This window comes from Mustela nigripes, chromosome 9 (genome assembly GCF_022355385.1).
Source record: "Mustela nigripes isolate SB6536 chromosome 9, MUSNIG.SB6536, whole genome shotgun sequence".
NCBI lineage: Eukaryota > Metazoa > Chordata > Mammalia > Carnivora > Mustelidae > Mustela > Mustela nigripes.
This window is the reverse complement of record NC_081565.1, coordinates 23,195,627-23,217,474: the sequence shown is the minus strand read 5'-3', so window position 1 is coordinate 23,217,474 and position 21,848 is coordinate 23,195,627. Positions and strand designations below refer to the sequence as shown.

Genomic DNA, 21,848 nt, shown 5'->3' with positions numbered 1-21,848 from the left:
GGTGCCCCACCAATCATATATGTATTTTTAAAAGCAACAACAGAATGCCAAGAAAGGTACAAGCACTAACTAGTATTATTGTGCAACGTTACTTTAAAATAGAATACACAGGGTGCCTGGTTGGCTCAGTGGGTTAAGCCTCTGCCTTCGGCTCAGGTCATGATCTCAGGGTCCTGGGATTGAGTTCTGCATTGGGCTCTCTGCTCAGCAGGGAGTCCGCTTCCTTCTCTCTCTTCCTGCCTCTCTGCCTACTTGTGATCTCTCTCTCTGTCAAAATAAATAAATAAAATCTTTTAAAAATTTAAAATAAAATAGAATACACAAATAGGAAATGATTGACAGACCTCGATACCTGGGTACAAACGAGTACCTTCTTTAACTGCTGTGCATTGGTCATAAGCCTATCCCAACTATCCCCAGTTCAAGCAGAACTAATTCACCTGCAATGTCTTAACACACAAGATCCCAGCACCTCAGGACTTCAAATCCATGCCCAAAGGTATTCCTATAAGACTGACACTGAAGCAGGCATTGACACGCCCCTCCCCCACCACCACAACACTCATACCTTCTAGGAGACCAACAGAATGTGAATGGAGGAGGAAACTCTGTGTGGGTTTACTCAGGTACCACCCCCACACCAGCCGCCTTGACGGATTCCTGCTGGAGGTACGCAGAACCAGGAATGGGAGTGGTGCACCCACGGGGCCAGGCCGGCCCACGACTGAAGCAGGCCATGATGAATGGTGGGGGGGCTGGGAGCACAGGCAGTCACCACACAGATCTGGCCAACTGCCACTCTGGGAATCCAGATCTTCATCTTTTTTTTTTTTTTTTTTTTTTTTTTTAAATCTACAAATTTGAATTTTATCATGTGAGAAGTGGTGATTTTGTAAAGCCTTGCCTTAACCTCTAGGTTTTTTTTTAAAAAAAGATTTGATTTATTTATTTGACAGAAAGAGAGAGAGAGAGAGAGATCACAAGTAGGCAGAGAGGCAGGCGGCGGGGGGGGAGGGGTGGTGGTGGCGGGGAGCAGGCTCCCTGCTGAGCAGAGAGGCTGGATCTCGGGACCCTGGGATCACGACCTGAGCCAAAGACAGAGGCTTAACCCACGGAGCCACCCGGACGCCCTCCTCTAGTTTACTTTTTAATGAAAGGGTGACATACACAAACAAAGTAGGAAATTACTGGACTCCCAGAAGCCCCCGCATGCCTCTTTCCCATTTTTACCCCTTTCTTCCATCCTACAGGTACCACAGAGTTGTTCTGCCTGCTTCGAAGTTCATATAAACGGAATCACACAGCACGTACTAGCTTACAGCTGCCTAGGAATGTGGGGACACCTCCAATTCACAGACCTTGTATCTCTGAACAAAGGCACGCAGGTGGCACTTTACCACCCTAAGCTAAAGAGAAATGAAACTCAAGTCAATTAACAGCAGAGAATGACTTGGAATCACGGTGGCCCCAAGGAGCCAGAGAGTCCAAGATAAGAGGAAACCGTCCTGGGTGGAGTGGGTGGAGTGCGATGGTCAAAGTCCCACAAAAGGGGAGGGTCAGTTCCCGGATCAAAGGAATAACAAAAGGACAGGGACAAAAAAAAAAAAAAATAGGGGTGGTGGCAGGTGCCAGTGGGAGAAAGCCAGAGTTCAAGATTCATGGCCACCAGCAAGACAGAAAGCAAGGAAACTGGAGAGAGCAGCATAGCCAGGCCTGGCTGGGACCAACCCCAGTGCCCAGAGAGCATGCATGTCCCTCAGGAGACCAGACTTCTCTGGAAGGAGGATTCACTGGATTCCTGAAAGGAGGAATCAACAAAGAAAACCTGGTCCCCTCTTTCTTTAGAAAACCTGTTAATACGGACAATTTCAAACAAACGCAAAACAGGACAGCATATTAAACACCTGCCACTCAGCTTTAACAATTACCAACATTCTGCATCCTCATTACTCCACTAATTTTTTTTAATCTTTTAAATTTTTTATCTTTTTTGGCTGGTGGTAATAAATTTCCTTAACATATCTGCACAGTTTCACTTTGACGGGTGGAAACATCTGTATAACCCCCGACCCTGGTACCATTCAGCCCGTTCCTGTCACCCCATAAAGTTCCCGGGCAAACCCAGCGGCCCCCAGAAGCAACGGCTCTTCTGATTTAGTTTCTCCACAGACTAGCTTTGCGAGCTCTAGAACAGCATATATGTGGAATCATATGGGGGGAGGGGGAGTACTCTTTTGTGGAAGGTTTATTTCACTTAGCATAATGCATGGGAATACAAAAAGAGGAGGCTTAAAATTCAGTTCGGGCCAAACCATATAGACACGTCTTCATCGCCTTCTCACGCCATCTTATGTGGATAGCTAGAAGATAAACAACTGAGACTAAAAATAACCCACACTGGGATTCAGAGCCATGATTTTTCAATGGAATACTCAGGTCCTGCTTTTCCCCTGGGTCCAATGTGCCAGATATGAGTTTCTGCACATTTTAGTGCCAACTATCTCAGAGCTCTGACCGATGAGGGCTGACTTGCAACATGTTCTACACAAAGCAAGGTGTATCACTATTTTTCTGCCGGTTTCCTGCCCTGGTTCTTCAGCAAGAAAAATGGGAGGAAAGCATGGAAAAGCTGTAGAATTCTCAGTGAATGCAAAAGACCGATCTTCTCACTAAACAGGCAGCTGCTTAAAAAAAAGATGTATCTTTGACTCTGTCTTGTATCCACCTAGCCCCCTGGCCTGGCTGTGGCACTCAATAAATGCCCATCTCTTCATTATTTGCTCTTCCTTGAAAATATGCACCCTGCCCAGATGTGGACAGCAACAGAGCAGAATGGCCAAGAATTTAGGGAGCCTTCCTTTTGTCATTTGTAAAACAGTGATAGGAACATCAGCCCCTATGCTCAGGGACTGTCTGAGCTGAAAACCCCACGTAAAATCAGCGCCTGGCAGAGAACAAGCATCCAGAGATCTACAGACATCAGCACCTGCCCCTCTGTCCCAGCCTCCTAGCTGGCCCTGTCAGACATGGACTGCATTCCAAGCCCCAACCAGACTCTTCCCCAGGAGTCTGACCTGCTGGCCCCTCACACTTGCCTCAACTAAAACACAGCCAGTAGTGAATCTGGGCTTTGTGGCACCTTAAAACTTACACCATCTGGAGGACCTTTTAAAGAAAGAAAACAAACAAAAAATCTTACTTTTGCAAACTGTATGAAAGCAAAGACCAAGCCGACATGGTACTAGGGTCCCTCTCTACTGCTTTTCTCCCCTCAGGATTCTCTACCTCCCCAAACTGCCAAGCACAAAACATGGGGGTCCCATCTCAGCTTCTCCCTCAATCCCACTCCTAAATCCAGCCACCAAATCCACTGCATTCCAGGTCCTCCAACTCCACCGCACCTGCATCTCCTGCCCATGTCCAGCATCACCCTGATTCAGACCCACAACGCCAGTGACAGCCTCTAAGTCTGTCCATCCACCTCCAACCACCCTGCAGAGACAAAGTCCACGTGTCCAGGGGTGCTAGTCTCTCTTCCCGTCTCCTCTGCTTCTCCTCTTCAGACACATCCCCCTCCCGCCCTCCTGCGTGGGGTCGTCTGTCCACCCGGACTGCCAATCTTCTGTCACTCAATGTCACAATCAGTGCAATGGTCACCTCCCCTGAAGCTTCGCATCCCCAGGGGAAATCCATCTCTACTTCCAAGGAACCCCTCCCTACACGATTTCACCTGTCCAGCTGTGATGGTGCCCGGTCATTCTGCCTGGTAGTATGGTTATCTGAGAAGCACAATGAGGTGGCAGGGAGTTCCAAAGAGTCAAAAGAACAAATGTACCTTTCTGGGTTGGTCTACCCCCTCGGCCAAATGGGACTGAGAACACCTGCTCTGCTGGCCTACAAGTTTTTTGTTTTTTTTTAAAGATTTTATTTATTTGATAGAGAGAGATCAAAAGTAGGCAGAGAGGCAGGCAGAGACAGAGCGGAAGGCGGCTCCCTGCTGAGCAGAGAGCCTGATGCGGGGCTCGATCCTAGGACCCTGAGATCATGACCTGAGCGGAAGGCAGAGGCTTAACCCACTGAGCCACCCAGACACCCCTGGCCTACAAGTTTTAAATGAGATGAAGACCGGGAACACACATGAAGATCCAACATGCTCAGCTGGGCTCAGAACCTGCGGCCAACCTCAGCCCTATCATGAGCCGAAAGTCCCCTATAACATGCCTTCTCATAGCACAGCCATTGTGGATCCTTCTACACAAGGGCTCAGGGGCTCTCTTGGCTGCAAAGATAAGATTTCTCCCGCCCGTGACAAGGACCATCTCTCTCCAAGCCTTTCTTCACATATAAGCCGTAGTACAGTGTAAAGACTGAGAACATGTTTTACCAGAATTCTTTTTTAAGTATACACAGTATGATCACATTTTTGTTGAAAAAAACTTTTTTTTTTTTTTTTGCCAACGCTTAGAGAAAAAGGGACAGGGTTATACACAAAATGTCAAAGCGGTACTCTTGGTAGAGGTATTTTATGATTTGTACTCTGTACTTTCTTTAATCGGTAATCCCTAAACTAATTCTAATTCTAAACTAATTCTAAATTAAACAAGTATTGCTTTTATTTTTAAAAAGTGCAGAACTGGGGTGCCTGGGTGGCTCAGTTGGTTAAACCTCTGCCTTCAGCTCAGGTCATGATCCCAGGGTCCTGGGACTGAGCTCCGCATTGGGCTCCCTGCTCAGCAGGGAGTCTGCATCTCCCTCTCACCTTCCCCCCACTCATTCTCTCTTTCTCTCAAATAAATAAAACCTTTAAAAAAAAAGAATAAAAAAGTAAAAAGTGAAGAACTGGTATAACAAGGTAGCATTACTTTTTAATAAAAACATTTCCTCATTATTTTTTCCCTTATCTTCTTCCTATTCAAGCAACTAGGCTGTTCTGATCTCACTGCCTTCAGGAAAGGTATAGTCTAAAACTGAAAATGAGGATTTAAAAAAAACGATGAAGAGCCTGGATCCTGGAGCCGGACTTCTTGGGTGTACCACATTCTAGTGGCAAGAACCTGGAGTTGGTATTTGTCTGTATTGCACCTGGTTCCTTGTCTATATAATAGGGCAATAGTCACCCTGTAAATTTTTTGTGAGAATTAACTGAGTAAGTATACAGGAAGCATTCAGAACTATGTCTAGCATACAGTAGACACTACAGGGAGTTTTATAAAAATCTTTTAGGTGGGATCCTTTTCACTTTTTAGCTCTTGAGACTCATCCTGCAACATTTCAGTGATCCTGGAATGCCAGTTGGATTCTGATGCTAGATACACAATCCTCAGACTCAACCTCTGACATCTAAAAAAAATCTCTAACAAAACTGATCCACTCCAATTAAACCAAGAACTTTTAACTGTAGAATCCAACTTGGAAGTTCTGTTCTGCAGTCTCCTGAGAGGTACCTCTCCTGGTTTCTGCTCCTGGAGCTGCATCATGTATGTTATCCTGATGCCATAGATTAATCCTCTCCTGATGTTGCAATTTTGCCCTTCAATTTCTACTTCACACACAGAGTTTACACTTCTAATTTCTCAAGGTCAAGGTCAACAGCAGGCAGAGCAGAGACCAGTAGGACAATGAGGAAGCCAAGAGCACTTATGTGTTGTGTGTGCTCTTGCATGTTGCTTAACCCCTCTGAGCCTCAATCTCTTCATCTGCATAATGAGGATGCTCATAGGAAGCACCTAGCTAATATAGTTGTGAGGAGCCAATGAATTAAGCCATGTAAAGTGCTTCCATTAATGTTAATGGTCAATGTTCTCTGGAAACATTATGCCAAGGGAAAGACACCAGACACAAGAGGCCAAATATTCTGTATGATTCTGTTTATATGAAATATCCACAGCTGGCAAATCCACAGAGACAGAAAACAGATCAGTGGTTGCCAGGGGCAGGGAGAATGGCGAATGACTGCTTAGCGGGTACAGGGTTTCCTTGTGAGGTCACGACAATGTTCTGGAGCTAGGCAGTGATGATGGGAACCTGACGCCTTGAGTGTACTAAATGTCACTAATGATCGAATTTTTAATGTATACTCTACCAAAAGAAAATCATTTGCCAAAAAAAAAAAAAAAAAGTCAATAATGTTTCCTATTATTCTAATTACTACATGGACAACTACTCCAGTAGGAAACCTACTGGTTCCCCTGCAAGGCAGAAGTGGCCCTCGAGCTCTCTCAGGCAGGAGAGGGAAGACTCTGTAGGAGGGAAGAAGGTGTTCGGCACAAGCCTCACAGACCTGAGAGCCTCTGAGATGCACCCTGAGAGATGGCCGGACTCTTCTGGGGCCAGAACTGATCAGCGAGAAGGGGAAGAGCCCATCAGAGGCGTGCAGGTAAGAAGTCAAGCAAGCATGGGGAACGGAGGTGGGGGGACCCAGAGGACCGGCGGGGTGCAGCCCAGGGGCAGACCTGCGGTAAAGTGGACGTGGGGCCTGAGAAGGATTTCAGGTCTGGTTTGGACGTTTACTAGCTGTGGGATTGGGCAAAAATGCTCCTGCTGAGCTTTCTGTAAAGGGAGAATGCGCGTCATTGTCTCAGAAAGGTGCTATTGGGATTAAATATGGCACCAAATGTAAAACACTACATGATCGTAAGGGGTGTGATGCCGTGGAATGCTGGTTCTCAAACTTGGCGTACCGCGGAATCCCCAGGAATCTTAAAAAACCCTGAAATGACCGGGTCTCTGGTGGCGGTAGGCCGGCTGTAGACCGGTACCCCGGGAAAGCCAGGGGGCAAAGCAATGATGTGCTGAAGGCTGGAACACAAGGCAAAACGGCCCCCCAGGGTACAGATGATGAAGGAGCCTGAAACCCCAAGCTGGGGCCATGAGGAGGGGGGAGGGGCCGTCCTGAATCCTTGAGTTGGGCTACCACGGCAAGGCTGAAGGTGTTCGTCCTCCTTTTTATGAGGGACAGCAGGTGTGCAGGGCGCCCCGCAGAGCTTCTAAGGAGGGTCCACAGTTTTAACCACTTCATCCTCCCCGCACTGGGCCTTGAACACACTAGATGATCCTGAATTTTTGTTGCTGTTTTTCACAAAGAAATGAGATAACACAGGTCTTGTCAGTCAAGGCACTGCGGCTCTCTGGACAAGTCACATGCGTGGAAGAGCTCTTCCCCTGAAGTGAGTTGATATGATACATGGCCGGTTCCAATCAGGTACACACAATCCTCTTTCTTTTAGAAGACAGCATGTAATTTTTTCATTTTTTTCTTTACGGGTCTCAGAGGAACGATCCACCTCAGCTTCGAGGGCAAAGCAACAGACTTTTGGACTTCCAAGCAAAATAAATCCTACAGAGAACCCTGATGATGTATCCTGAACAAATACTTTCGACCTTGGCCTCCCTGCTCTCTCATTACAATATCCTGGCATCCGGACCTCCCTGTCTCAGCTTTCACCCTGGAGAACCCCGTGGGACCTGCCGCTGCCAGCTTGCGGGAATGAATGGGGGCCAGTTCCAAGCCAGTCTGAGCCCCTCCCTGGACTCTGACCGGCCACCCTCGTGGCCATCCTCACAGCTCGCTGTCACTCAGTACACACGGCAACCGACTGAGTAGGCGGCTTGGACCTCGGGGCCTCGGGTCCGGCAAGCAGGAGCAATAAAAGGACTACGGCCAGTGAAATGCTGTGTATCAGGCTGCCAGCGTGCTCTGCAGGTTAATAACTAACCCTCATAAGCCTTTTACAGTTTCCTGGGTCTTTCCTGGATGAAGCCCACGTCCATTTCATGGCCAGGCCAGAGGGCAGGCAGTGTTTCTGCAGGGCCCGGGGAGAACAGGGGCTGGCGTGCAGGAGAAGTAGAGGAGTTTCAGAGAAGCCGAGAGGCCTGCTGACTGTCAGTCGGCCACGGAGAGGGGAAGCAGCCGGGAGGACTGCGTGTAGGCAACCGCTCTTATTACACACTAATTACTGCTCATTTGCCACAGGTGAGCAGCAGCGGGCTACAAGGAGCAGCAGTAAATGTTCCAACGCACACAGGGAAGACCTGCCATCCCAGAACGCAGCTCTGGGCCATGTGGCTTCCAAGGGCTCCATTAGGGGCATAACCCAGTGGTTCCCGCTGCCCCACCATCTGCCCTGTCTCCCTTCTTGGAAGAGTTCGTTGATTCTGCTCCCTAAGATGTCTGCTGCTACCTCCGGCCAGGAGATGGGAAGGGCTCACTGGGGGCCTCCCAGAAAATGGAAGGGTTCCCAAATAGGAGTGACCTAGAGAAAGGAAGAATCCAAGGTCAAGGGAGACATTCAAAACCAGTGTCAAGAGAAGTACCGGGTGGCTCAGTCGGTTAAGCATCCAACGCAATTCTGGCTTAGGACGTGATCTCAGGGTCATGAAATTGAGCCCTATATCGGGGCTGCATGCCCTACTTAGGATTCTCTCTCCCTCTTTTGCCTCTCCCTCCCCCGCACTCTCAAAAAAAAAAAAAGTAAAGGAGCTAATGACGAAAGAGGGTGTTAAACACAGAAAAAAAAGAAAAAGACATTCTTTCATCAAATATACTGGAAACTTTCCAGAGATGAGGAATCTGGACCTTTTCGAAGAAGAAACATAGAAACATCTTATGAAAAATAGAGGATGCGTGGGGTCACTGGCAGGGCTTGAGCAAGGAGTAGGAATCTTGAATAGATAATTTCAAGCCTCCGTGCTTTTGCATATGCTGATCTGGCCACCAGGAAGGCTGTTCTCCCATTTGTCTTCAGAGCCCAACTCTCTGGGATTTTCTGGTTGCCCATTTGTCCCACTCAGTCCCCTTACCTTAGACCTTTTTTTGAGCTTAAAGTTCTCTATGGCACTCTTTACACCAGGTGTAATAACTTGTCTCCACCCAAGCTTCTTCAGGACAAAGAGCCTTCTTACTGTTCTGTATGCCCAGAGTCAGATGCGTCAAATAATGCCAGTTCCCTGTACCAAGAGCACTTGAGAGTAACCAGATATTGAGGATGCCATCGACAAAATCCAGAAAGTGAGAAACTATTATAGGACAAACTGGCAAATAAATGACCCCCAAAAAGGCGGGGGGAGGTGAAAACTCTAGATTGAGACCTTTAAATTGTTGGGTAGGGAAAATGGAGAGATGTCAGTCAAAAAAACACAAACTTTCAGTTAGAAGACGAACAAGTTCTGGGAATCTCACATACAGCAATGGTGACTATAGTTAATTATAATGTACAATATGCTCGAAATTTGCTAAAAGTGGATCTCAGAAACTCACTAAGATACACATGACTATAACTGGTGAAACAACAGTCACGTCCATTAGCTCGATGCACAGTAACAGCTTTTACTATTTATACCTCTATCAAATCACCAAGCTTTACACTCCAAACGTATATGATTTTTATTTGCCAATTATACCTCAACAAGCTAGGGAAAAAATATTTTGAAAACAATTTTTAAAAAGCTCTAGATAAAATATCAACCAAACGCAATGAAAGAACCTTGCTGACAGCCAAACAGGACAATCTGAACACTGACTAAATATCTTCCGATAACCATTTTCTAGGTGTTTTGCTGGTATAGTGAATCTATTTATAAACATAACCTTCATCTTTTAGAGTTGTACACTGAAGTGCAAGTTTGAAATAACATGTTTGGAGTTTGTCTTAAAATCATCGGGAAAGGGGGCGCCTGGGTAGCTCAGTCGAGTAAGTGTCTGCCTTTGGCTCTGGTCATGATCCCAGGGTCCTGGGATCAAGTCCCATGTTGGGCTCCCTGCTGAGCTGGGAGCCTGCTTCTCCCTCTCCCTCTGCTGCTCCCCCTGCTGTGCTATCTCTCTGTTAAATAAAATCTTTTAAAAAAAAATCACTGGGAAGGGACGAGGTGAAGATACCGATGGCCATTAGTGTGGCCATCTTGATAGATGAAGCCTGATGATGGGTACTTGGGGTTCATTATGTGGTTCATACATGGGGTTCTCTCTACTTCTGCATATGCTTAGAAATTTCGATAATAAAAACTGAAAAAAATAGGCAGCACTGAAGTGCAATCTAGATACCTACAATTCCTCACCAAAACCCACCAGCGGCAACTGACTCTAAAATTCACGCATAGCAAAACTGAAGTCGAAACATTAATTCCCCATTTAGGAAGGAAAGGCCTGTGTGGGAACTCAGAGAGAAGTGTTCTCGCTTCCATGAAGGTTACCTCAGAAGAAGGCAACACATGGGAGACAATCTCATAAAGACTAGGAGGGAAAAAGCTGAACACAACAGGAGAAACAGGACGACTAAAAAAAACAGGCAAAAATCAAGAACAGGGCGCCTGGGTGGCTCAGTGGGTTAAGCCGCTGCCTTCGGCTCAGGTCATGATCTCAGGGTCCTGGGATCGAGTCCCGCATCGGGCTCTCTGCTCAGCAGGGAGCCTGCTTCCTCCTCTCTCTCTCTGCCTGCCTCTCTGCCTACTTGTGATCTCTGTCAAATAAAAAATAAAATCTTTAAAAAAAAAAAAAAATCAAGAACAGAGTCTTCGAAGAGGAAATATGGTTATGGTTCACAAACACAAGCAGATACACTCAATCTCATTACTGACTGAACAGTGAAGACCACGGTGACTTTCCTCGAACTCCCACTAGACTAATAAAATAAAACAAAAAAAGCTGCACAGTGCCAAGTGTGGAAGAATGGATTCACAGACGCTTTTATATGCTGCTGGGACTCTGGGAAAACGATTTCACGTGATCTTACAAGGCCCTGTGCACCGCCCTCCCAGCCAGTCCACTCCTGACTGGATACCCAGGAGAGACGTTTGCTTGCATATTCGCACCAGGAGACTCATTCCAGGAGGTTCAAAGCAGCATTTTTTCCCAACAGCCCCAAACTGGAAACATCCCAAATGTCCACCAGCAAAGGACAGATTTCAGGAGATTCATGCAATGGAATTCTAGAGGAATAACAACTAGGGTGAGCTCATCAATATGGACAAATCTCATGAACATGGTATTGAAAAAAAATCAATTTTTATAAAGTTTACAAGGACACAAAACAATATATCATGTGGATAAACATACAGATGCAGTAAACCTATAACATAGAAAAGGAAAGGACGAGAGACATTGTATCAGAGGAGTGGAAGGGCGGAAAGTGTGGTCAAGAGGAGCATCGGGGCTTTAACCGTATTAGTGATGTTTTTTTATTATTTGGTTTGTTTGTTTTTAAAGATTTTATTTACTTATTTGAGAGAGAGCAAGAGAGAGCACGAGCAGGGGGAGGCACAGAGGGAGAGGGAGAAGCAAACTCACCACTAGGCAAGGTGGGAGTTGGGGGTTGAGGCTCAATCCCAAGACCCTGGGATCATGACCCGAGCCAGAGGCAGATGCTTAATCCTGATGTCTTTGTTTTTAAGTTCGGTGGTGGGTACACAGGCGTTCATGGTATTATTTTTCTTTAAACTATTCATGGTGCACTCTCTTGTATTTATATTTGCAGCTCCAAAAATTGGGAGACCGACAACCTGCCCACATGGAGTAATTCAGACAAGCGTGTCGGGGGGAGACAAAGAGCAGATAGCCCGGGACGATGACCAGCACAGAGAAGAAGAGTCTCAGGGGAGAGAACGCCAGAATAAAACCATGAGCGGAGGGCTGGGGACATTTGAGTCTCTGATAGCAGTACCACTCGTGAACAGGCAGGACTGAGCTAGGAAGGCCTAGACCTGCACAGAAGTCCATAACCTGGATGATGGGTAAACGAGATGCAGGGCCCGCCTGCACTGGACTACTACTCAGCCTGAAAAAGGAAGGGCACTCTGACACATGCTACGGCACGGATGCCCCTTGTCATCCCAGATGCTATGCTGGGAGAGCAGTCAGGCGCAAAGGGATAAATCCTGCATAACTCCATTTATAGAAGATAACTGGAGTAGTCAGATTCGTAGAGACAGGAAGTAGGGGGGTGGCTGCCAGGGGCTGCAGGGAGGGGACGGACCATTATCCTTTAACGGGCACAGAGTTCCAGCGTGGAAAGATGACTGGAGATGAACGGTGGTGACAGCCGCACAGCTATGTCAATGCGCTCTGTGCCACCGAACTCGATGTTTTAAAATGGCTAAAACGGTAAATTTTATGTTACTTACACTTTATCACAATTAAAAAAAAAAAAAAAAAAAAACGTAATTCAAAGAGGTTGTTGCTGACCAAGCACGGAGGTGGGCGAAAGGAAAAGCACTATCACGCCGACCTCAACCTGACTGAGCTGAGGTCAGGTACGACAGGGACGACAACAAATGGAAAAGAAACGGGCATGGAGGAGACACGACAGGGCTGAGGGAGGCCGGCGCCGCAGGCCCCCATGGAACCAGGCGGTCCAACCCAGCTGCGAGCTGGGCTGGCAGCCGGGACAGTCCTGCATTCGAGACCGAGCTCCGTGCTGGGAAACAAGGAAGCTCCAGATAATCTCACAGGGGGCAGAGCACCTTGGGGACTGTGCCTTCTAGTCCTTAGCTTCCACAAGGAAACGCTGGGCACTTGGCCAGCTATGACTTTAGGGGAAAGACCCGGAGAAATGATAGACGGGACTTGGGGCCAAAGATGCTGAAAGGCGAAGACAGCAGGTTTTCCTGCATGAAATTCTGACCTGTCAAATCACAAAGGCGCTCCCAGGAACACACGTTTCAAGCAGGGAGGCCGAGTGTGCCCAGCATGGCTGGCAGAAGAGCACTAGAAAACGAGTCAGAAATCCTAGATGCAATTGAGACTCTACCACACTCATTACCTGAGTGGCCCAAGGCCACATGCTAGCTGAGACCACGTGTAAACAGGATAATAACACCTTCCCGCACAGCAGCAATTAGGCGAGTGACACAGATTCTGCAAGCCTAAGGGGTAGGGTTGCCTATCAGAGAAGATACCAGGTGCTTTGCATATCAGCCGTCAACCCCAAGACAGGGAGAGACAAGGATTAATCACGTCACATCACACACACACAGACTGCAGGGAGAATGCAGTCTGGAGTCGTCACAGAAGAGGGCACCAAATGATGAGGGGTTTGTCACGAAGGCTGGGATGCGAGAAAAAAAAATCGACACCGGGTTTATGCGCACGTATATGAAAGCACAGGGACGGAAGCTGGGCAGGATCAGAATATGCAGAATGCTTTTCTGTGTGAGAAGTTCAGTGTTGTTCTATGAAGCACTTTTTCAAGATGTAGGCTACTTCTGACCTCAGTGTTGAAAATTTACGGCCATCAAACCAGACTGTCCTCTGGGCGGAAGTGTATTCAATGAGCGTGCCTGAAAGCTGCAACTCCGGGGCCGGGGGGTGGGGGGGCACCTGGCTGGCTTGGGCGGAGAGTGTATGACTCTTGGTCTTGAGGTCGTGAGTTCAAGCTCCACACCTGGGGTAGAAGTTACTTAAATAAATAAATAAATATTTTTTTAACAATTAAAAAAGCATTTAATCTGATTTCTGGAAACCCCAATTGGCCTGTAAAGGAGGCTCAGAGGTCCCCATCCACCTCAGGAGCCCTGGGACAGTCTCAGAACCCACCCCCAGCAAGGCCTGCTCCTGCTGTCAGAGAGACTTTCCAGACCTTGAATCTCTCCTGACAGTCTGAGCTTCCAGCTGGAGTCTACCTTCACTAGCTATGTGACGTGGCCAAGTGTTAGAACCTGTCTCCTGAGCCCTGATTCCCCCCTCTACAAATCAGGGATAACAGCCATTACACCATCCAAGTTTTTGTGAGAATTTAACAAGCCAATCCCTTAAACACTTAGCACAGACCAGGCACACAGCAAATGCTCAGTAAGCCTCAGCTCTGATTAGCTAAAGACACACATCTGTGCTTTCAAGGTTCCTCACTCGCTCCTTTAAGATTTAGGGACTCAGCCAGAGCTCTACAATCCTCCTCTACTCCAAGGAGCCCAGAGCCCAGGAAATGGAGTTTTCTGGTTCCAACGTCCACGCATTTACACTTGCTGTTTCCTCTGCCTTGACACCTTCTGACCAAATCTGCATGAACTCCCTCCTGTGCATCCTCTGGGACAACCTGATGTCACTTTGGGCATCAAACCATCGCCAGCCCCACTCCACAGATCGGCTGCTCACCCTCCGCCCTCCTTCAGGTGGAGCTACCAGTTACGTATTCACCCGGTTTCCCCTTTGAGATCAGAATGATCTCATCCCTCGCGGATCCCTCCCAAGGCTCCGTGCAGTGTAAGTGCTCAAGGAGCCCTTGCTGACTGTTTACTACGGGTACACAGAAACATTCTGGGAAACGATGAAAAATAAACCAGAAATAAAAATCGAGCAGGACTAGTGAGATCAAACCCTACTCTAGAGAGAAGCCAGAGGCTGCAGAAGGCGACTGGGGGCATCAGGGCAGAGGGGGCACACCTGGGACGCTGCAGGCTTCCCGCCCATCTCTGCCAGATCGGCTCCTGCTGGTAGCTAAGCACCAGCATCCCTAGCCGGTGAGAGGACAGTGACCACCCAAAGCAGGTGTTCAGAACACAAGCCCCCAGATGTGAGAGAATTCTGCGGCTCCATCAGCAGGGCCTCAAACCTGGCAGAAAGCAGAGCTGATGGTGGAGCGAGGCTCTCCAAGGATGGGGAGGCTGCTTCTCACTCAGGCAGGGGCAGTAGAGAGGAGGAGAGCTCAGAGGGCAACCAGCCCTGGGGGCTCCCACCCCGGCTGAGGGTCCCTGGGAACATAAAGGGGGGCCAAGAGCCTCTACCCTCAAGGGACACAAACTCAGGGCCCGTGATCCCTATTCAATAGTGCCGAAGAGGTGGACTTTCAATCAACCCACGCAAATTCATCATTTTGAGTACATATTTATACCTAAATATAAAAAGAAAAAAAAAAAAACCACACATGGATATACACCACAGTTTTAACTGGTTATCTCTGATGAAATTTTAGATGTTTCCACTTCTCTGCATTTATTTTCTAGTCTTTCTGCTTTAAGCATGTTCTAATGTGAAATGAAAGTAGGGGGCGAAGACACACACCAATATGAAAAAAAAGGAAAAATTTAAAAATCCAGCAAGATGAATCTGCCTGCCCCCAGCTGCACAGGCCAGAGAAGGACACCCGAGTGCCCACAGAATCAGGTGCCCGCTGAAGGGAGCGCTCCAGGCAGAGTGGAGGAGGCCGGGCACAGGGACCCAGGCAGTGGACAAGGAGGAACACCTGTTTTGAGGACAAATTGTGGGTGGAGGATTTCTGTGATTACTGAGTGGATTTTTTTTAAGTCCCTAGGCAAGAATTTAAGGGAAAGTACCCCCCCAACCCCCACTGAGACACATATATACACACACACACATACACACGCTTTTGCTATTTCAGAATTAAACAGACCTGTGCCTTCATCCCTGAGGTGCACTAGGGACAGAATTCAGTGAGATTATGCACGTGAAAGTGCTTAGCAAGTTAATATTTGTTCGGTCCTGGACCAGCGTAGGGTCACATTACGGGCACGGGAAACGCTGACAGACGCCCCCCTCCTCCATATTAACACTGACAGTCCAGCAAGTGTGAAACCACAGTGTGACAGAGGTCACGTCTGTATCCCACTTGGGAAGGATGTTCACCTCTCCTCTTCTCTGACTGCCCCCGCTCCCACTAGCCCTCCTTTAACAAAGTTATTTTTGCAAATACATAAACTGAGACCCAGGTAGGGGTCTGAGGTACCCCATGGCCTCATTCACAGGCTGACACTGGGGGTCAGCACGGGAGGACCACCTTGAGCCAACACCTTCCCGCAGGGGCAGGAAAAAGTAAGCCACCCAGAGGCCCAGGATGAGGCAAAGTGTCACAGAAGTCAGAACCCTGGGAGAGGGTGGAAATGAGGAGCTGCCTTCCTCCATTTTCTGGGGTGTCCTCAAGGGTCCCCCATTTCACCTACACCTGAGGGTGAAGACCTCCCCGCCTCCACACCAGACCCCATGAGGCCTCTGCCCTCCCCTCCACCCACACTCAACGGACTCCCCCTGCCCACCACTCTGCCCGGTCCTGCAGGCCAGGCCCTTGTCAGCCCTCACCTGGGCCACTGCAACAGCACAACTGCCCCAGCCTCACTCCACCGGGACAAAAATGGGCTCCCTAAAGCTCAGGGCTGACACGGCCAACCCCCCGGCTCAGAGATGACCATGGCGCTAGCGTGCCTACAGTAGTTTTTTGGTTTTGTTTTTGTTTTTTTTTAAAGATTTTATTTATTTATTTGACAGAGACACAGTGAGAGAGGGAACATAAGAAGGGGGAGCAGGAGAGGGAGAAGCAGGCTCCCTGCTCAGCAGGGAGGCTGATGTGGGGCTCGACCCCAGGACCCTGGGATCATGACCTGAGCTAAAGGTAGATGCTTAACGACTGAGCCACCCAGGTGTCCCCCACAGTAGTTCTTAACGCACAGCACGGCTGCCCTCTGCTCCCCGTTCTACCGCCGGTGCTTTTCACAGGGTGTGAAGGGACCCTGGCCACCAGAATCGCCTGGGATAGTTGTGAGAAGTCCAGCTTCCTGAACCACTCAGTCAGAAATGCTGGGGGTGAACCCTGGGAATTTTAACTGGAGAGAAAAAGAAAGTACACTGCAGTTAGGGAACCATTTTGCTGGGGTTTCCCATTGTTGGGGAAAATGGGTCCTCCTCCCAATAGCCAGGAACATATCCCACCCCCTTTCCACAGTCCTGGGTCAGGACTAGGGGGGCGGTCTTTCTACCACTGATCCTACACTCACCTCCAAAGCTAGGCACTCGGGGTTCGCATAGTAACCCATTCCGACTCTTCATTGAGTGACTGAAGGGAAGTCGAAGTCAGTCTCCATGCACAGGCCTCGGTTTCCCATACACGCAAAGGATGGGGTGTGTGTTCTCTAGGGTCCCTTTCAACTCCGAAATAAGGCATACGATCTTGATGTTCTATCACGTGGACTCCGCTGAATCAGAGATTCTAGCTCTAAAACTGTAATAATTTTGCATCTAAGGTGGGGGGTGGGGGTGAGGATATCCTTTCTGCATCTGAAGTGAAACAGGTCTGCTAAGCCTCTGCCTTCCACTAAGGTCTTGATGTCAGGTCCTGGGACTGGCCCCACACCTGACTCCCTGCTCAGCCAAGAGTCTGCATCTCCCGCCTCCCCCCCCCCCACCCCTGTGCTCTCTCTCTCCTCCTCTCACATAAATAAATAAAGTCTTAGAAAAAAAAAAATAGAGTGAAACTTTCATAAAAGCATCTCTCACATCCCATACAACTTCTGATTTCCACAAAGAGATATTTAGCCTTCCTGCCGCAGCTTTTTGGGGTTTTTCAGGTCCATCACTAGACATGCTTCCAAACCCTTTCCATAGGCCAGAGAGGAGGGGTGGGAGGTGTGTGAGGTCAAAAGCGACCAGGGGCCTGCTGTGTGCTGAAGCTTTGTACACTGTTCACATAATCCTGCCAACATCCTCATTTGAAAGACCAGGAAATCGATGCTCAGAGGGCCTGAGCAGCCCAAGGTTGCACAGCTGGCCCAGCAAGACTTCAGCTGGGCTCTTCCAAAGCTCTCCCTGCTTGCACCCACCACAGCGAATGGATGCTGAGTTCCAGATTCGGTGAAAGCGACCACGCCAATCGCACCACTCCAGACCCAAGAGCCGTGCCCTCTAAGGCATGGCGGGAGTGCTAACCAGCCAGTCGCACACACATCCTCACAGCTTTCCACCCAGAGCTGCTGGAAGACTGTGCACGCAGGGAAGGGGGGAGACGGGGCTGAGCAACAGCCGCACGAGCAAAAGCAGCAAAAGCGATGCCAGGGATTTAGTCAACAGAGAGCTAATATGAGTCAACAGCGGGTGCCGCTGCCAAGCACACTAATGGGATCTTCAGCTGCATTAATAGAAGGCAAGTGTCTGGGGCAGGCCGAGGGAGTCCTGCCCCGCGCGGACCAGACCACACCTGAGGGCCGAGCAGGGCCAGGCAGCTCTTAGGAGAGGGAAGCAGCGCCTTCCCAAGCAGGGCCAGGTTTTCTGACAAAGAAGAGTGGCTCAGGGTGCCTCTCTGGGCTGCAGGGCGAGCCAGGGACTCCCCTGGAAGTGAGGTTTGCACAGCAAGCCCATTTCAGGTATAGAGGAATTTTTTTTGGGGCGCCTGGGTGGCTCAGTTGGTTGGACGACTGCCTTCGGCTCGGGTCATGATCCCGGAGTCCCGGGATCGAGTCCCGCATCGGGCTCCCAGCTCCATGGGGAGTCTGCTTCTCCCTCTGACCTTCTCCTCTCTCATGTTCTCTCTCACTCATTCTCTCTCAAATAAATAAATAAAATCTTTAAAAAAAAAAAAAAAAAAAAAAAAAAAAAAAAAAAAAAAAAAAAAAACAAGCAGGCATGCTAGGGGCTGCAGCCCAGACAAGGGGGTTTGGAGGCCCTGTTGGGGGACTGCTGAAGAGGATCACAGGTGCTTCTTCCTTTATTACAAATATATAACCACAGGCCACGGATTAGCCCAGGAGTGGACTTGACATAAGCAGTATTCTAAAAATGCACAAGGGACGCAGATTTGAGGTCCTACCACAGCAAGAGTCAAAGTCTCTGGGAAGGCCCCGTAACCCGCCCATCCCCCAGCACCCTATCTGGGTGAGCCGGTCCCCATCCCGTCACATCACAGAGCACCACTTAGAATAAAACGTCGTGTTTCCACCTGTGTTTCCCGGGAGCCTCTGGGCCCCCCTTGGTTCGCCTTTGCACACAGCACCGTTGGTTCGCCTTTGCACACAGCACCGTGCGTGGCCCAGCGTGGTCACACCAAAGGTGCTTCTGGGGTCAAATCAACTGCAGAACCTGTGTCCAGATCAGGACGAATCAAACGGCTGATGACAATGCATCACCCCTGTTCCAGTACAGAGCAAAGGAATCCTTGAAGCTAACACCACCACAAGGTCTCAATGACAAAGGAGCCATAGTCAGCCTGGCAAGTGCACGGGGTGCCCATGGAAGTGACAGGGGGACAGAAAATCCAGCTTAGGGTATGGCAGCCAACGGTGAATCCTATCTGTGTGACAGGGAGCAGGGCAACACCAGGGCCCAGGAATCGGTGAAAACCAGGAAAGCAGAACAGGGGGACCATGGCAAGTGGGGCTACATGCCCAACAGGACAGCACAAAACGTGAGCCCTGGGAAATGCGTCTTAGGAAGGAGCACACGGGCGATGGATCCATCCACAAATTCACTGGGAGCCTGGCGCTAACCTTGTACTGGGGGAATTAATTACAACAGCTAAAACTCTGATCTGGGAAGACTAGTGCAGGAGATTGTGTGATGCAGTTCTAATATCTAATAAATCTTTAAATTGATGAGCCGTGCCCACTGGTGGTTTTTCTTGATCATTCCTCCCTGAGGGCTCACATGACAAAAGCCTGCATTTTGTCTTTGGACAGGTGGCTATACATAGGCGTGCGTCTGTATAAATAATATTTGGGGTTCGCTCTGTCACGTCTTAAAAGCATCAAGAAATCTGCCACCATTAAGAAAACCCAGGGAAACCTTTTGTCAAGCAACCTCTCGTAAGGCGGAGAAACCTTTCCGGATGTAAAATATCCCCCCTCCCCCACACTCAGTGTGGGCCCCATCCCAACCTGTTCGCTGGGGTACCTGTCTGGGTTGACCCACCACGTATGCATTTGGTTCAGTCTGCATTTTTCATCTGAGAAACCCCAATTAAGCCTGTCGCACAAACCTGACAGAAGCAATACATTTTATAAACGAATCATCCCTGGAGAATAGACAAGAAAATCCTCTAGGAGCTCCGTCAAAGTTCTCAGGGAAAGCATTCCTCTCCCCGATCCGAGATGCAAAATACGCCACATCCTCTCCCCACACCAGCTGCCGGGCTCTCCAATCCTCCAGGCTCCCGGGGCCTCCCCTCCCAGCTGAAGACGAGCTGGAGAGCTGGAGAGCCTCAGTCGTGGGGAGGAGTAACATTTTAATGCTATTTTAAAGACAACAGCTCTAAGCACAGGAACATTGGCTCCTTTTCCCTGAATAAAAAGGCCCCACAAGGGTATTATCATAACAAAACGATATTCTACGGAGAGCACTAGGAGGCACAAAAATAAAATTGCCATAAATTGAAACTGTCTCAAAATTACACCTAAGGCTGCATTAAAGTCCAGGCCAAGCAGCATCGGATTTTCCCATCTAAAAGCCACACAGGTTCCTAGTTCCCTCCTACTTTCCTTGGGAAGCCTAAAGAATTTCCCACACCCGGGAAGGCCTACATGTTTCCTTTGGAAGTCTGGGTATGTTCTTTTTTCCGCGTGAACCCCTCGGAATGATCGGTGACATTCATCTAAAAGCTCCACCGGCGCTGTGTCCTCAGTCACACCCAAAGATTCCCAAAGGCACCGTCTGCCGCAGCGCCGGGTGCCCAGTAGGCGCCCATTAATGTGCGGATTTGATTTGATCACATCTGGCCCCTTCGGGCTAGAAAGCTGGACGCCCTGGCGGGGACAACAGCGCCAGCCTAGCTCACTGCTGGAGGGGGGCGGGGTGCAACCACCTGTGGGCGGGGGGCCCCGCACCGCGCCACCGCCCGGGGCGGGGGGGGGGGGGGTGTTCCTCGGCCGCCCCACGCACTTTGCCCGGGGTGCTGGTGGGGGGCAGTCCCGCACACCAGGCCCAGTGGACGTCCTAGAGCCGACTCCCAGCGCCCCAGCAAAGGGCTCCGCCGGTGCAAAGTTGGCCGGATCCAAGAGTCGACTATAGAGTTAGCTCCCAAGTCCCCCAAATCCCTGAGAAGCGGAAGGCTGTTAAGGGCTCTGCGATTAGGATGGGGCAGGGGTGGGGGACATCGAGGGGCTCGGGAGAGAAATGGCCCCCTAGATTCCCTCCCAAACTTGGGGCACCTGCTGGGCAGCAGGGGAAGGGGCTTCTCCTCCCTGCCGTCTCGACAAGGCCTGGTGGCGACTTTGTGGGGGCAAGCAGGCCACCGCGGGGCAGTCTTGCATTGCTTTGAGATTTTTCTAACCAATAACCCAGCACCAAGAAGGCCCCCCTGGAACCTGGGGGACGGAAGGGGAACACTGGTCACCCGCGCCAGGGGGCGGGGACTCGGGAAGAGGGGACGGGGCGAGCGGGGGAGGGAGTGAGGCCCTAGGGACGAGGTGGGAGCCGGAGAAGGCGCGACCCAGCAGCGCAATGTCCCAAGACGGGGACACGGGGCCACCGAAAGGGCTCCAGAAGAGACCGGGACGGAGTGGCTCGAGAGGGAAGCAGGGAGAGGGAGTGCTCGCAGGAGAAGGGGGAAGGGATCCCCGGAGAGGTGCAAGAGGGGCACCCGGAGAGGTGCAAGAGGGGCACCCAGAGAGGAACACTGGGGGAGGGGAGCTGTCCGAAGGGGTGCCAGTGCCCCGGACCCGGCCCGTCACTTACCGGCAGGTCCACGCTCACTTCGGTCCCGTCGAGCAGGAAGACGCGGCAGTACAGGGTGGCCTTGGCAGCGCCGGCGGCGGAGATGTGCACGGCCGCGCCGCCGGTGAGCAAGGGCCCGCCGCCGGCCGGGAACACGCTGCCCCCCGGCGCGGCGGGCAGCGTCGAGGAGGCGGCGGCAGCGGCCGGGCCCCCCCGCGGCCCCCCGTCGCGCTCGTCCCCCAGCCCCGCGGCCCCGCGCCCCGCCGCGCCCCGCGCGTAGCGCTGCATGGAGCGGCGGCCAAAGGTCCGGCGCAGGAACCGCAGCATCCTGGCTGGGGGCGCCCCCTGCCTCCGCCCCCTGCGCCGCCGCCGCTGCGCCGCCGCCTGGGAGCGCCCCGCGACGCCGTCAGTGCCCGCGGCCGCCTGCGCCGCCTCCCAACGCCTGCGGCTCGGGGCTCGCTCCCGCCGAGGCCGAGGCCGCGCTCCGGCTGCC

At 50.3% G+C, this 21,848-nt stretch overlaps 1 protein-coding gene across 6 annotated transcripts in view; it reads right to left on the bottom strand.

Annotated features, from left to right (window-relative positions):
- EPB41L4B (erythrocyte membrane protein band 4.1 like 4B) overlaps positions 1-21,750 on the bottom strand; it is a 123,650-nt gene extending 101,900 nt beyond the window's left edge. For 5 of the 6 annotated variants that reach the window (XM_059411113.1, XM_059411116.1, XM_059411114.1 and 2 more), the window contains exon 1: positions 21,377-21,750. In XM_059411113.1, the coding sequence (XP_059267096.1) occupies positions 21,377-21,682 (306 nt within the window). In that variant the 5' untranslated portion in view covers positions 21,683-21,750. The remainder of the gene's footprint in view (positions 1-21,376) is intronic. The other variant, XM_059411118.1, reaches the window with a different exon arrangement.
- Positions 21,751-21,848: the final 98 nt, after the last annotated feature.